Genomic DNA, 16,629 nt, shown 5'->3' on the forward strand with positions numbered 1-16,629 from the left:
AGACATCAAAAAGACCTCAGAGAGACATAAGAAAGACCTCAGAGACTTCAGATAGACCTCATAAAGACCTCAGAAAGACCTCAGAGAGACCTCAAAAAGACCTCAGAAAGAACTCAGAAATACCTCAGAAAGACCTCAGAAAGAACTCAGAGAGACCTCAGAAAGAACTCAGAGAGACCTCAGAAAGAACTCAGAAAGACCTCAGAGAGACCTCAGATAGACCTCATAAAGACCTCAGAAAGACCTCAGAAAGAACTCAGAAAGACCTCAGAGAGACCTTGGAAAGAACTCAGAAAGACCTCAGAGAGACCTCGGGAAGATCTCAGATAGACCTCATATAGACCTCAGAAAGACCTCAGAGACTTCAGATAGACCTCATAAAGACCTCAAAAAGACCTCAGAAAGAACTCAGAAAGACCTCAGAGAGACCTCAGAAAGAACTCAGAAAGACCTCAGAGAGACCTCAGAAAGAACTCAGAAAGACCTCAGAGAGACCTCAAAAAGACATCCAAAAGAACTCAGAGAGACCTCAGAAAGAACTCAGAAAGACCTCAGAGAGACCTCAGGAAGATCTCAGAGAGACCTTAGAAAGACCCCAGAAAGACCTCAGGAAGACCTCAGAGAGATTTAAAAAATACCTCATAAAGACCTCAGAGACTTCAGATAGACCTCATATAGACCTCAGAAAGACCTCAGACTTCAGATAGACCTCATAAAGACCTCAAAAAGACCTCAGAAAGAACTCAGAAAGACCTCAGAGAGACCTCAGAAAGAACTCAGAAAGACCTCAGAGAGACCTCAGAGACTTCAGATAGACCTCATAAAGTCCTCAGAAAGACCTCAGAGACCTCAGAAAGAACTCAGAAAGACCTCAGGAAGATCTCAGAGAGACCTTAGAAAGACCCCAGAAAGACCTCAGGAAGACCTCAGAGAGATTTCAAAAAGACCTCAGAAAGAACTCAGAAAGACCTCAGAGAGACCTCAAAAAGACATCCAAAAGAACTCAGAGAGACCTCAGAAAGAACTCAGAAAGACCTCAGAGAGACCTCGGGAAGATCTCAGAGAGACCTTAGAAAGACCCCAGAAAGACCTCAGGAAGACCTCAGAGAGATTTAAAAAATACCTCATAAAGACCTCAGAGACTTCAGATAGACCTCATATAGACCTGAGAAAGACCTCAGAGACTTCAGATAGACCTCATAAAGACCTCAAAAAGACCTCAGAAAGAACTCAGAAAGACCTCAGAGAGACCTCAGAAAGAACTCAGAAAGACCTCAGTGAGACCTCAGAAAGAACTCAGAAAGAACTCAGAGAGACCTCAGAAAGAACTCAGAAAGACCTCAGAGAGACCTCAGAGACTTCAGATAGACCTCATAAAGTCCTCAGAAAGACCTCAGAGACCTCAGAAAGACCTCAGAAAGACCTCAGAGAGACCTCAAAAAGACATCCAAAAGAACTCAGAGAGACCTCAGAAAGAACTCAGAAAGACCTCAGAGAGACCTCGGGAAGATCTCAGAGAGACCTTAGAAAGACCCCAGAAAGACCTCAGGAAGAACTCAGAAAGACCTCAGAGAGACCTCAGAAAGAACTCAGAAAGACCTCAGAGAGACCTCAGAGACTTCAGATAGACCTCATAAAGTCCTCAGAAAGACCTCAGAGACCTCAGAAAGGACCTCAGAAAGACCTCAGAGAGACCTCAAAAAGACATCCAAAAGAACTCAGAGAGACCTCAGAAAGAACTCAGAAAGACCTCAGAGAGACCTCGGGAAGATCTCAGAGAGACCTTAGAAAGACCCCAGAAAGACCTCAGGAAGAACTCAGAAAGACCTCAGAGAGACCTCAGAAAGAACTCAGAAAGACCTCAGAGAGACCTCAGAAAGACCTCAGGAAGATCTCAGAGAGACCTTAGAAAGACCCCAGAAAGACCTCAGGAAGACCTCAGAGAGATTTCAAAAAGACCTCAGAAAGAACTCAGAAAGACCTCAGAGAGACCTCGGGAAGATCTCAGAGAGACCTTAGAAAGACCCCAGAAAGACCTCAGGAAGACCTCAGAGAGATTTAAAAAATACCTCATAAAGACCTCAGAGACTTCAGTTAGACCTCATATAGACCTCAGAAAGACCTCAGAGACTTCAGATAGACCTCATAAAGACCTCAAAAAGACCTCAGAAAGAACTCAGAAAGACCTCAGAGAGACCTCAGAAAGAACTCAGAAAGACCTCAGAGAGACCTCAGAAAGAACTCAGAAAGACCTCAGAGAGACCTCAGAAAGAACTCAGAAAGACCTCAGAGAGACCTCAAAAAGACATCCAAAAGAACTCAGAGAGACCTCAGAAAGAACTCAGAAAGACCTCAGAGAGACCTCAGGAAGATCTCAGAGAGACCTTAGAAAGACCCCAGAAAGACCTCAGGAAGACCTCAGAGAGATTTAAAAAATACCTCATAAAGACCTCAGAGACTTCAGATAGACCTCATATAGACCTCAGAAAGACCTCAGACTTCAGATAGACCTCATAAAGACCTCAAAAAGACCTCAGAAAGAACTCAGAAAGACCTCAGAGAGACCTCAGAAAGAACTCAGAAAGACCTCAGAGAGACCTCAGAGACTTCAGATAGACCTCATAAAGTCCTCAGAAAGACCTCAGAGACCTCAGAAAGAACTCAGAAAGACCTCAGGAAGATCTCAGAGAGACCTTAGAAAGACCCCAGAAAGACCTCAGGAAGACCTCAGAGAGATTTCAAAAAGACCTCAGAAAGAACTCAGAAAGACCTCAGAGAGACCTCAAAAAGACATCCAAAAGAACTCAGAGAGACCTCAGAAAGAACTCAGAAAGACCTCAGAGAGAACTCAGAGAGACCTCAGAGAGAACTCAAAAAGACATCAAAAAGACCTCAGAGAGACATAAGAAAGACCTCAGAGACTTCAGATAGACCTCATAAAGACCTCAGAGAGACCTCAGAGAGAACTCAGAGAGACCTCAGAGAGAACTCAGAGAGACCTCAGAGAGAACTCAAAAAGACATCAAAAAGACCTCAGAGAGACATAAGAAAGACCTCAGAGACTTCAGATAGACCTCATAAAGACCTCAGAAAGACCTCAGAGAGACCTCAAAAAGACCTCAGAAAGAACTCAGAAATACCTCAGAAAGACCTCAGAAAGAACTCAGAGAGACCTCAGAAAGAACTCAGAAAGACCTCAGAGACCTCAGATAGACCTCATAAAGACCTCAGAAAGACCTCAGAAAGAACTCAGAAAGACCTCAGATAGACCTCATAAAGACCTCAGAAAGACCTCAGAAAGAACTCAGAAAGACCTCAGAGAGACCTTGGAAAGAACTCAGAAAGACCTCAGAGACTTCAGATAGACCTCATAAAGACCTCAAAAAGACCTCAGAAAGAACTCAGAAAGACCTCAGAGAGACCTCAGAAAGAACTCAGAAAGACCTCAGAGAGACCTCAGAAAGAACTCAGAAAGACCTCAGAGAGACCTCAAAAAGACATCCAAAAGAACTCAGAGAGACCTCAGAAAGAACTCAGAAAGACCTCAGAGAGACCTCAGAAAGATCTCAGAGAGACCTTAGAAAGACCCCAGAAAGACCTCAGGAAGACCTCAGAGAGATTTAAAAAATACCTCATAAAGACCTCAGAGACTTCAGATAGACCTCATATAGACCTCAGAAAGACCTCAGACTTCAGATAGACCTCATAAAGACTTCAAAAAGACCTCAGAAAGAACTCAGAAAGACCTCAGAGAGACCTCAGAAAGAACTCAGAAAGACCTCAGAGAGACCTCAGAGACTTCAGATAGACCTCATAAAGTCCTCAGAAAGACCTCAGAGACCTCAGAAAGAACTCAGAAAGACCTCAGGAAGATCTCAGAGAGACCTTAGAAAGACCCCAGAAAGACCTCAGGAAGACCTCAGAGAGATTTCAAAAAGACCTCAGAAAGAACTCAGAAAGACCTCAGAGAGACCTCAAAAAGACATCCAAAAGAACTCAGAGAGACCCTCAGAAAGAACTTAGAAAGACCTCAGAGAGACCTCGGGAAGATCTCAGAGAGACCTTAGAAAGACCCCAGAAAGACCTCAGGAAGACCTCAGAGAGATTTAAAAAATACCTCATAAAGACCTCAGAGACTTCAGATAGACCTCATGTAGACCTGAGAAAGACCTCAGAGACTTCAGATAGACCTCATAAAGACCTCAAAAAGACCTCAGAAAGAACTCAGAAAGACCTCAGAGAGACCTCAGAAAGAACTCAGAAAGACCTCAGTGAGACCTCAGAAAGAACTCAGAAAGAACTCAGAGAGACCTCAGAAAGAACTCAGAAAGACCTCAGAGAGACCTCAGAGACTTCAGATAGACCTCATAAAGTCCTCAGAAAGACCTCAGAGACCTCAGAAAGACCTCAGAAAGACCTCAGAGAGACCTCAAAAAGACATCCAAAAGAACTCAGAGAGACCTCAGAAAGAACTCAGAAAGACCTCAGAGAGACCTCGGGAAGATCTCAGAGAGACCTTAGAAAGACCCCAGAAAGACCTCAGGAAGAACTCAGAAAGACCTCAGAGAGACCTCAGAAAGAACTCAGAAAGACCTCAGAGAGACCTCAGAGACTTCAGATAGACCTCATAAAGTCCTCAGAAAGACCTCAGAGACCTCAGAAAGACCTCAGAAAGACCTCAGAGAGACCTCAAAAAGACATCCAAAAGAACTCAGAGAGACCTCAGAAAGAACTCAGAAAGACCTCAGAGAGACCTCGGGAAGATCTCAGAGAGACCTTAGAAAGACCCCAGAAAGACCTCAGGAAGAACTCAGAAAGACCTCAGAGAGACCTCAGAAAGAACTCAGAAAGACCTCAGAGAGACCTCAGAAAGACCTCAGGAAGATCTCAGAGAGACCTTAGAAAGACCCCAGAAAGACCTCAGGAAGACCTCAGAGAGATTTCAAAAAGACCTCAGAAAGAACTCAGAAAGACCTCAGAGAGACCTCGGGAAGATCTCAGAGAGACCTTAGAAAGACCCCAGAAAGACCTCAGGAAGACCTCAGAGAGATTTAAAAAATACCTCATAAAGACCTCAGAGACTTCAGTTAGACCTCATATAGACCTCAGAAAGACCTCAGAGACTTCAGATAGACCTCATAAAGACCTCAAAAAGACCTCAGAAAGACCTCAGAGAGACCTCAGAAAGAACTCAGAAAGACCTCAGAGAGACCTCAGAAAGAACTCAGAAAGACCTCAGAGAGACCTCAGAAAGACATCAGAAAGAACTCAGAAAGACCTCAGAGAGACCTCAGAAAGACATCAGAAAAAACTCAGAAAGACCTCAGAGAGACCTCGGGAAGATCTCAGAGAGACCTTAGAAAGACCCCAGAAAGACCTCAGGAAGAACTCAGAAAGACCTCAGAGAGACCTCAGAAAGAACTCAGAAAGACCTCAGAAAGACCTCAGAAAGACCTAAGAGAGACCTCAGAAAGACCTCAGGAAGATCTCAGAGAGACCTTAGAAAGACCCCAGAAAGACCTCAGGAAGACCTCAGAGAGATTTCAAAAAGACCTCAGAAAGAACTCAGAAAGACCTCAGAGAGACCTCAAAAAGACATCCAAAAGAACTCAGAGAGACCTCAGAAAGAACTCAGAAAGACCTCAGAGAGACCTCGGGAAGATCTCAGAGAGACCTTAGAAAGACCCCAGAAAGACCTCAGGAAGACCTCAGAGAGATTTAAAAAATACCTCATAAAGACCTCAGAGACTTCAGATAGACCTCATATAGACCTGAGAAAGACCTCAGAGACTTCAGATAGACCTCATAAAGACCTCAAAAAGACCTCAGAAAGAACTCAGAAAGACCTCAGAGAGACCTCAGAAAGAACTCAGAAAGACCTCAGTGAGACCTCAGAAAGAACTCAGAAAGAACTCAGAGAGACCTCAGAAAGAACTCAGAAAGACCTCAGAGAGACCTCAGAGACTTCAGATAGACCTCATAAAGTCCTCAGAAAGACCTCAGAGACCTCAGAAAGACCTCAGAAAGACCTCAGAGAGACCTCAAAAAGACATCCAAAAGAACTCAGAGAGACCTCAGAAAGAACTCAGAAAGACCTCAGAGAGACCTCGGGAAGATCTCAGAGAGACCTTAGAAAGACCCCAGAAAGACCTCAGGAAGAACTCAGAAAGACCTCAGAGAGACCTCAGAAAGAACTCAGAAAGACCTCAGAGAGACCTCAGAGACTTCAGATAGACCTCATAAAGTCCTCAGAAAGACCTCAGAGACCTCAGAAAGACCTCAGAAAGACCTCAGAGAGACCTCAAAAAGACATCCAAAAGAACTCAGAGAGACCTCAGAAAGAACTCAGAAAGACCTCAGAGAGACCTCGGGAAGATCTCAGAGAGACCTTAGAAAGACCCCAGAAAGACCTCAGGAAGAACTCAGAAAGACCTCAGAGAGACCTCAGAAAGAACTCAGAAAGACCTCAGAGAGACCTCAGAAAGACCTCAGGAAGATCTCAGAGAGACCTTAGAAAGACCCCAGAAAGACCTCAGGAAGACCTCAGAGAGATTTCAAAAAGACCTCAGAAAGAACTCAGAAAGACCTCAGAGAGACCTCGGGAAGATCTCAGAGAGACCTTAGAAAGACCCCAGAAAGACCTCAGGAAGACCTCAGAGAGATTTAAAAAATACCTCATAAAGACCTCAGAGACTTCAGTTAGACCTCATATAGACCTCAGAAAGACCTCAGAGACTTCAGATAGACCTCATAAAGACCTCAAAAAGACCTCAGAAAGAACTCAGAAAGACCTCAGAGAGACCTCAGAAAGAACTCAGAAAGACCTCAGAGAGACCTCAGAAAGAACTCAGAAAGACCTCAGAGAGACCTCAGAAAGACATCAGAAAGAACTCAGAAAGACCTCAGAGAGACCTCAGAAAGACATCAGAAAAAACTCAGAAAGACCTCAGAGAGACCTCGGGAAGATCTCAGAGAGACCTTAGAAAGACCCCAGAAAGACCTCAGGAAGAACTCAGAAAGACCTCAGAGAGACCTCAGAAAGAACTCAGAAAGACCTCAGAAAGACCTCAGAAAGACCTCAGAGAGACCTCAAAAAGACATCCAAAAGAACTCAGAGAGACCTCAGAAAGAACTTAGAAAGACCTCAGAGAGACCTCGGGAAGATCTCAGAGAGACCTTAGAAAGACCCCAGAAAGACCTCAGGAAGACCTCAGAGAGATTTAAAAAATACCTCATAAAGACCTCAGAGACTTCAGATAGACCTCATGTAGACCTGAGAAAGACCTCAGAGACTTCAGATAGACCTCATAAAGACCTCAAAAAGACCTCAGAAAGAACTCAGAAAGACCTCAGAGAGACCTCAGAAAGAACTCAGAAAGACCTCAGTGAGACCTCAGAAAGAACTCAGAAAGAACTCAGAAAGACCTCAGAGAGACCTCAGAAAGAACTCAGAAAGACCTCAGTGAGACCTCAGAAAGAACTCAGAAAGAACTCAGAGAGACCTCAGAAAGAACTCAGAAAGACCTCAGAGAGACCTCAGAGACTTCAGATAGACCTCATAAAGTCCTCAGAAAGACCTCAGAGACCTCAGAAAGACCTCAGAAAGACCTCAGAGAGACCTCAAAAAGACATCCAAAAGAACTCAGAGAGACCTCAGAAAGAACTCAGAAAGACCTCAGAGAGACCTCGGGAAGATCTCAGAGAGACCTTAGAAAGACCCCAGAAAGACCTCAGGAAGAACTCAGAAAGACCTCAGAGAGACCTCAGAAAGAACTCAGAAAGACCTCAGAGAGACCTCAGAGACTTCAGATAGACCTCATAAAGTCCTCAGAAAGACCTCAGAGACCTCAGAAAGACCTCAGAAAGACCTCAGAGAGACCTCAAAAAGACATCCAAAAGAACTCAGAGAGACCTCAGAAAGAACTCAGAAAGACCTCAGAGAGACCTCGGGAAGATCTCAGAGAGACCTTAGAAAGACCCCAGAAAGACCTCAGGAAGAACTCAGAAAGACCTCAGAGAGACCTCAGAAAGAACTCAGAAAGACCTCAGAGAGACCTCAGAAAGACCTCAGGAAGATCTCAGAGAGACCTTAGAAAGACCCCAGAAAGACCTCAGGAAGACCTCAGAGAGATTTCAAAAAGACCTCAGAAAGAACTCAGAAAGACCTCAGAGAGACCTCGGGAAGATCTCAGAGAGACCTTAGAAAGACCCCAGAAAGACCTCAGGAAGACCTCAGAGAGATTTAAAAAATACCTCATAAAGACCTCAGAGACTTCAGTTAGACCTCATATAGACCTCAGAAAGACCTCAGAGACTTCAGATAGACCTCATAAAGACCTCAAAAAGACCTCAGAAAGAACTCAGAAAGACCTCAGAGAGACCTCAGAAAGAACTCAGAAAGACCTCAGAGAGACCTCAGAAAGAACTCAGAAAGACCTCAGAGAGACCTCAGAAAGACATCAGAAAGAACTCAGAAAGACCTCAGAGAGACCTCAGAAAGACATCAGAAAAAACTCAGAAAGACCTCAGAGAGACCTCGGGAAGATCTCAGAGAGACCTTAGAAAGACCCCAGAAAGACCCTCAGGAAGAACTCAGAAAGACCTCAGAGAGACCTCAGAAAGAACTCAGAAAGACCTCAGAAAGACCTCAGAAAGACCTCAGAGAGACCTCAAAAAGACATCCAAAAGAACTCAGAGAGACCTCAGAAAGAACTTAGAAAGACCTCAGAGAGACCTCGGGAAGATCTCAGAGAGACCTTAGAAAGACCCCAGAAAGACCTCAGGAAGACCTCAGAGAGATTTAAAAAATACCTCATAAAGACCTCAGAGACTTCAGATAGACCTCATGTAGACCTGAGAAAGACCTCAGAGACTTCAGATAGACCTCATAAAGACCTCAAAAAGACCTCAGAAAGAACTCAGAAAGACCTCAGAGAGACCTCAGAAAGAACTCAGAAAGACCTCAGTGAGACCTCAGAAAGAACTCAGAAAGAACTCAGAGAGACCTCAGAAAGAACTCAGAAAGACCTCAGAGAGACCTCAGAGACTTCAGATAGACCTCATAAAGTCCTCAGAAAGACCTCAGAGACCTCAGAAAGACCTCAGAAAGACCTCAGAGAGACCTCAAAAAGACATCCAAAAGAACTCAGAGAGACCTCAGAAAGAACTCAGAAAGACCTCAGAGAGACCTCGGGAAGATCTCAGAGAGACCTTAGAAAGACCCCAGAAAGACCTCAGGAAGAACTCAGAAAGACCTCAGAGAGACCTCAGAAAGAACTCAGAAAGACCTCAGAGAGACCTCAGAGACTTCAGATAGACCTCATAAAGTCCTCAGAAAGACCTCAGAGACCTCAGAAAGACCTCAGAAAGACCTCAGAGAGACCTCAAAAAGACATCCAAAAGAACTCAGAGAGACCTCAGAAAGAACTCAGAAAGACCTCAGAGAGACCTCGGGAAGATCTCAGAGAGACCTTAGAAAGACCCCAGAAAGACCTCAGGAAGAACTCAGAAAGACCTCAGAGAGACCTCAGAAAGAACTCAGAAAGACCTCAGAGAGACCTCAGAAAGACCTCAGGAAGATCTCAGAGAGACCTTAGAAAGACCCCAGAAAGACCTCAGGAAGACCTCAGAGAGATTTCAAAAAGACCTCAGAAAGAACTCAGAAAGACCTCAGAGAGACCTCGGGAAGATCTCAGAGAGACCTTAGAAAGACCCCAGAAAGACCTCAGGAAGACCTCAGAGAGATTTAAAAAATACCTCATAAAGACCTCAGAGACTTCAGTTAGACCTCATATAGACCTCAGAAAGACCTCAGAGACTTCAGATAGACCTCATAAAGACCTCAAAAAGACCTCAGAAAGAACTCAGAAAGACCTCAGAGACCTCAGAAAGAACTCAGAAAGACCTCAGAGAGACCTCAGAAAGAACTCAGAAAGACCTCAGAGAGACCTCAGAAAGACATCAGAAAGAACTCAGAAAGACCTCAGAGAGACCTCAGAAAGACATCAGAAAAAACTCAGAAAGACCTCAGAGAGACCTCGGGAAGATCTCAGAGAGACCTTAGAAAGACCCCAGAAAGACCTCAGGAAGAACTCAGAAAGACCTCAGAGAGACCTCAGAAAGAACTCAGAAAGACCTCAGAAAGACCAAAGAAAGACCTAAGAGAGACCTCAGAAAGACCTCAGGAAGATCTCAGAGAGACCTTAGAAAGACCCCAGAAAGACCTCAGGAAGACCTCAGAGAGATTTCAAAAAGACCTCAGAAAGAACTCAGAAAGACCTCAGAGAGACCTCAAAAAGACATCCAAAAGAACTCAGAGAGACCTCAGAAAGAACTCAGAAAGACCTCAGAGAGACCTCGGGAAGATCTCAGAGAGACCTTAGAAAGACCCCAGAAAGACCTCAGGAAGACCTCAGAGAGATTTAAAAAATACCTCATAAAGACCTCAGAGACTTCAGATAGACCTCATATAGACCTGAGAAAGACCTCAGAGACTTCAGATAGACCTCATAAAGACCTCAAAAAGACCTCAGAAAGAACTCAGAAAGACCTCAGAGAGACCTCAGAAAGAACTCAGAAAGACCTCAGTGAGACCTCAGAAAGAACTCAGAAAGAACTCAGAGAGACCTCAGAAAGAACTCAGAAAGACCTCAGAGAGACCTCAGAGACTTCAGATAGACCTCATAAAGTCCTCAGAAAGACCTCAGAGACCTCAGAAAGACCTCAGAAAGACCTCAGAGAGACCTCAAAAAGACATCCAAAAGAACTCAGAGAGACCTCAGAAAGAACTCAGAAAGACCTCAGAGAGACCTCGGGAAGATCTCAGAGAGACCTTAGAAAGACCCCAGAAAGACCTCAGGAAGAACTCAGAAAGACCTCAGAGAGACCTCAGAAAGAACTCAGAAAGACCTCAGAGAGACCTCAGAGACTTCAGATAGACCTCATAAAGTCCTCAGAAAGACCTCAGAGACCTCAGAAAGACCTCAGAAAGACCTCAGAGAGACCTCAAAAAGACATCCAAAAGAACTCAGAGAGACCTCAGAAAGAACTCAGAAAGACCTCAGAGAGACCTCGGGAAGATCTCAGAGAGACCTTAGAAAGACCCCAGAAAGACCTCAGGAAGAACTCAGAAAGACCTCAGAGAGACCTCAGAAAGAACTCAGAAAGACCTCAGAGAGACCTCAGAAAGACCTCAGGAAGATCTCAGAGAGACCTTAGAAAGACCCCAGAAAGACCTCAGGAAGACCTCAGAGAGATTTCAAAAAGACCTCAGAAAGAACTCAGAAAGACCTCAGAGAGACCTCGGGAAGATCTCAGAGAGACCTTAGAAAGACCCCAGAAAGACCTCAGGAAGACCTCAGAGAGATTTAAAAAATACCTCATAAAGACCTCAGAGACTTCAGTTAGACCTCATATAGACCTCAGAAAGACCTCAGAGACTTCAGATAGACCTCATAAAGACCTCAAAAAGACCTCAGAAAGAACTCAGAAAGACCTCAGAGAGACCTCAGAAAGAACTCAGAAAGACCTCAGAGAGACCTCAGAAAGAACTCAGAAAGACCTCAGAGAGACCTCAGAAAGACATCAGAAAGAACTCAGAAAGACCTCAGAGAGACCTCAGAAAGACATCAGAAAAAACTCAGAAAGACCTCAGAGAGACCTCGGGAAGATCTCAGAGAGACCTTAGAAAGACCCCAGAAAGACCTCAGGAAGAACTCAGAAAGACCTCAGAGAGACCTCAGAAAGAACTCAGAAAGACCTCAGAAAGACCTCAGAAAGACCTAAGAGAGACCTCAGAAAGACCTCAGGAAGATCTCAGAGAGACCTTAGAAAGACCCCAGAAAGACCTCAGGAAGACCTCAGAGAGATTTCAAAAAGACCTCAGAAAGAACTCAGAAAGACCTCAGAGAGACCTCAAAAAGACATCCAAAAGAACTCAGAGAGACCTCAGAAAGAACTCAGAAAGACCTCAGAGAGACCTCGGGAAGATCTCAGAGAGACCTTAGAAAGACCCCAGAAAGACCTCAGGAAGACCTCAGAGAGATTTAAAAAATACCTCATAAAGACCTCAGAGACTTCAGATAGACCTCATATAGACCTGAGAAAGACCTCAGAGACTTCAGATAGACCTCATAAAGACCTCAAAAAAGACCTCAGAAAGAACTCAGAAAGACCTCAGAGAGACCTCAGAAAGAACTCAGAAAGACCTCAGTGAGACCTCAGAAAGAACTCAGAGAGACCTCAGAAAGAACTCAGAAAGACCTCAGAGAGACCTCAGAGACTTCAGATAGACCTCATAAAGTCCTCAGAAAGACCTCAGAGACCTCAGAAAGACCTCAGAAAGACCTCAGAGAGACCTCAAAAAGACATCCAAAAGAACTCAGAGAGACCTCAGAAAGAACTCAGAAAGACCTCAGAGAGACCTCGGGAAGATCTGAGAGACCTTAGAAAGACCCCAGAAAGACCTCAGGAAGAACTCAGAAAGACCTCAGAGAGACCTCAGAAAGAACTCAGAAAGACCTCAGAGAGACCTCAGAGACTTCAGATAGACCTCATAAAGTCCTCAGAAAGACCTCAGAGACCTCAGAAAGACCTCAGAAAGACCTCAGAGAGACCTCAAAAAGACATCCAAAAGAACTCAGAGAGACCTCAGAAAGAACTCAGAAAGACCTCAGAGAGACCTCGGGAAGATCTCAGAGAGACCTTAGAAAGACCCCAGAAAGACCTCAGGAAGAACTCAGAAAGACCTCAGAGAGACCTCAGAAAGAACTCAGAAAGACCTCAGAGAGACCTCAGAAAGACCTCAGGAAGATCTCAGAGAGACCTTAGAAAGACCCCAGAAAGACCTCAGGAAGACCTCAGAGAGATTTCAAAAAGACCTCAGAAAGAACTCAGAAAGACCTCAGAGAGACCTCGGGAAGATCTCAGAGAGACCTTAGAAAGACCCCAGAAAGACCTCAGGAAGACCTCAGAGAGATTTAAAAAATACCTCATAAAGACCTCAGAGACTTCAGTTAGACCTCATATAGACCTCAGAAAGACCTCAGAGACTTCAGATAGACCTCATAAAGACCTCAAAAAGACCTCAGAAAGAACTCAGAAAGACCTCAGAGAGACCTCAGAAAGAACTCAGAAAGACCTCAGAGAGACCTCAGAAAGACATCAGAAAGAACTCAGAAAGACCTCAGAGAGACCTCAGAAAGACATCAGAAAAAACTCAGAAAGACCTCAGAGAGACCTCGGGAAGATCTCAGAGAGACCTTAGAAAGACCCCAGAAAGACCTCAGGAAGAACTCAGAAAGACCTCAGAGAGACCTCAGAAAGAACTCAGAAAGACCTCAGAAAGACCTCAGAAAGACCTAAGAGAGACCTCAGAAAGACCTCAGGAAGATCTCAGAGAGACCTTAGAAAGACCCCAGAAAGACCTCAGGAAGACCTCAGAGAGATTTCAAAAAGACCTCAGAAAGAACTCAGAAAGACCTCAGAGAGACCTCAAAAAGACATCCAAAAGAACTCAGAGAGACCTCAGAAAGAACTCAGAAAGACCTCAGAGAGACCTCGGGAAGATCTCAGAGAGACCTTAGAAAGACCCCAGAAAGACCTCAGGAAGACCTCAGAGAGATTTAAAAAATACCTCATAAAGACCTCAGAGACTTCAGATAGACCTCATATAGACCTCAGAAAGACCTCAGAGACTTCAGATAGACCTCATAAAGACCTCAAAAAGACCTCAGAAAGAACTCAGAAAGAACTCAGAAAGACCTCAGAGAGACCTCAGAAAGACATCAGAAAGAACTCAGAAAGACCTCAGAGAGACCTCAGAAAGACATCAGAAAGAACTCAGAAAGACCTCAGAGAGACATCAGAAAGAACTTAGAATGACCTCAGAGAGACCTCAGGAAGATCTCAGAGAGACATTAGAAAGACCTCAGGAAGACCTCAGAGAGACCTCAGAGACTTCAGATAGACCTAAGGAAGATCTCAGAGAGACCTTAGAAAGACCCCAGATAGACCTCAGAAAGACATTAGAGAGACCTCAGAAAGACCTCAGAGGGACCTCAGAGAGACCTTAGAACGAGCCCAGAAAGACCTCAGAGAGACCTTAGAACGAGCCCAGAAAGACCTCAAATTATTTCTAAATGATGTTTTATTTTATCCTGATCGTTATTTAATGTGGCGTGAAATAGTGACCTGAGCAGGGTCCACGTCGTTCAGCATCACGATGGAGGTGCAGTGGTAGTCCAGGACCAGGCGCCAGAAGTCCTTCACCGTGTTGGGCAAAGGATGCTGGGTAACGATGAAGGCCGACGGCTGCTTGTAGCTCTGCAAGACGCACACCAAATATGGTCGTTTAGACCAAAGGAAGTGACATGCCTCACTGACACCAGGTGGCGCAGTGACGGGAACAACACCTAGATCTAAACCAGTCAGAGCCGGATCCAGCAGGATCCTCTCTGAGGCCTGAACGCTGGTTCAGGATCATGGGAGCTGGGCTCGTGACCCGGCCCACGTCTCACAGTCTACGTACGTCCATGAGCGCGGCGTTGATGTAGTTGGAGCTCTCTCCGTCGATGGTGATGAGGAAGGGCAGGCAGCGGTCCGGCGGCAGGACGTCCATGCAGCGGTTCTTCTCGTGGTTTCTAGGCAACAGGGCGATGCTGCAGTCCTCAACACGCAGGGTGGGCGTCACCATGTTGAGGGTCTGAGGAGTGAGAACACAGAACATCTGGAAGGGATCTATAGATCTGTGATGGTGGCAGGATCTATGCGCTATAGATCTATCTAAGTTTGTTTTATATATATATATTTTAATGTTTAATGCTGTTAGCGCACTATGCTAACGCTAACAGTGGCGGCCCCGCCCCGCACCACGCCTCACCCTGAACTCCTCTTTGATCTGGCAGGAGTTGGTCTGGGGGTCCAGTCGGTTCATCTCATAGTAAACGGAGCGCAGCTGATTGGCTGGGACGGCCGTGTTGCCGCAGAGACACGCCTCCAAGATGGCGTCATGTATGAAGACGTACTGCTCCTGTGGAGAGAGGCAGAGTGACTGACGGCACGGCGGTGGCGGCTGAAATGTCACATCATGAGTGATTGATGTCGACACAAAAGAGGGGGGATGACATTAATGGTGAGAGGAAGGCCGTGACTTTGTCCTGCTGTCACTTCCTGTCACTTCCTGTCAGCTGGTCTCCATCAGGACCTTTAGAGATCAGAAGCGGAGCAGCCGTAGGGTCGGGGTCACGGCGGGGTCGTTTCCCGTCTGCTGATTGGTTCTGCTGTCGGTAGCGTTCTGTGTGACGGTGCGTACCTCCGTTTGGACCATGTTGACCCGCCGCGCTCTCAGCTCTCTCACACAGTTGTAGATGTCGACCACGCCTTCTCTGTCCGCCATGTCCAGCATGATGTCGATGACGATGAAGCAGCCCGTCCGCCCCGCCCCCGCGCTGCAGAACAAACACACACCTGGGTCAGGTAAGGCAGCGAATCCAACCAACCCCTGGTCAGAGGGGGCAGACCTGCAGTGGACCACGGTGGGGCCGGCGGTGGGCGGAGTCTTGGCCTTGACACAACGGATGAAGCCCAGGAGTCCGGTGGCGTGAAGCGGGACGCCGTGGTCGGGCCAGCCGGTGAAGTGGAACTGACGGATCTCCCTGATCTCGGCCACGCCCCTCTGGAGGAGCAGAGCACAGGTCAGGGTCTGACTGTCCTCCTCCTCCTCCTCCTCCTCCTGGCGGCGCTCACCTTCTCCACTGCGAATGTCCGGATCACGTACTCCGACAGCAGCTGGGTCTCGATCAGCGTCACCTTCATGTCGCCGTAGATCTCGGTGTCATCAGGCCAGTACTTACAGCACTTCACCTGCTCACACACACATTTAACCACATCACACATGCTGATGGAAGCCCCGCCCCCTCACCGCCAATACCCAGCCTGAGTCACCATGACAACCACCCAGGTGTGCGCAGACGGATCAGCTCTGCATCAGAGAGTGATGGGAAACACAGAGACGGGTAATCCGCCTCCTATCTCCCAGAATCCCCCTGTGCGGCGCCACCAGCGAGCCGCGGCAGAGACCAGGTGCATTGTGGGTAATGAGAGCCGCTCTGATCTCAGGTTTAATCCTCCAATTTCAGGAGGAACTGAACTCCGACCCAAACCCGACAGAACCAGGAGGAGGTTCTGAGCGGGTCAGTGATCCAGAACCAGGAGGAGGTTCTGAGCGGGTCAGTGATCCAGAACCAGCAGGAGGTTCTGAGCGGGTCAGTGATCCAGAACCAGGAGGAGGTTCTGAGCGGGTCAGTTATCCAGAACCAGGAGGAGGTTCTGAGCGGGTCAGTGATCCAGAACCAGGAGGAGGTTCTGAGCGGGTCAGTTATCCAGAACCAGGAGGAGGTTCTGAGCGGGTCAGTTATCCAGAACCAGGAGGAGGTTCTGAGCGGGTCCGTGATCCAGAACCAGGAGGAGGTTCTGAGCGGGTCAGTTATCCAGAACCAGGAGGAGGTTCTGAGCGGGTCAGTTATCCAGAACCAGGAGGAGGTTCTGAGCGGGTCAGTTATCCAGAACCAGGAGGAGGTTCTGAGCGGGTCAGTGATCCAGAACCAGGAGGAGGTTCTGAGCGGGTCAGTT

At 46.4% G+C, this 16,629-nt stretch overlaps 1 protein-coding gene across 11 annotated transcripts in view; it reads right to left on the reverse strand.

The window, feature by feature from the left end:
• LOC119784034 (receptor-type tyrosine-protein phosphatase mu-like) overlaps positions 1-16,629 on the reverse strand; it is a 175,520-nt gene that overhangs the window by 26,685 nt on the left and 132,206 nt on the right. For 6 of the 11 annotated variants that reach the window (XM_038285926.1, XM_038285893.1, XM_038285887.1 and 3 more), the window contains 5 exons: positions 15,745-15,861; positions 15,311-15,673; positions 14,879-15,028; positions 14,528-14,701; positions 14,191-14,322 (listed from right to left, as the gene is read on the reverse strand). In XM_038285926.1, the coding sequence (XP_038141854.1) occupies positions 14,191-14,322; positions 14,528-14,701; positions 14,879-15,028; positions 15,311-15,673; positions 15,745-15,861 (936 nt within the window). The remainder of the gene's footprint in view (positions 1-14,190; positions 14,323-14,527; positions 14,702-14,878; positions 15,029-15,310; positions 15,674-15,744; positions 15,862-16,629) is intronic. The other 5 variants (XM_038285918.1, XM_038285958.1, XM_038285966.1 and 2 more) reach the window with 1 other exon arrangement.

This window comes from Cyprinodon tularosa, unplaced genomic scaffold, assembly GCF_016077235.1.
Source record: "Cyprinodon tularosa strain WSP-4 unplaced genomic scaffold, ASM1607723v1 ctg1058, whole genome shotgun sequence".
NCBI classification, from domain to species: Eukaryota; Metazoa; Chordata; class Actinopteri; order Cyprinodontiformes; family Cyprinodontidae; genus Cyprinodon; species Cyprinodon tularosa.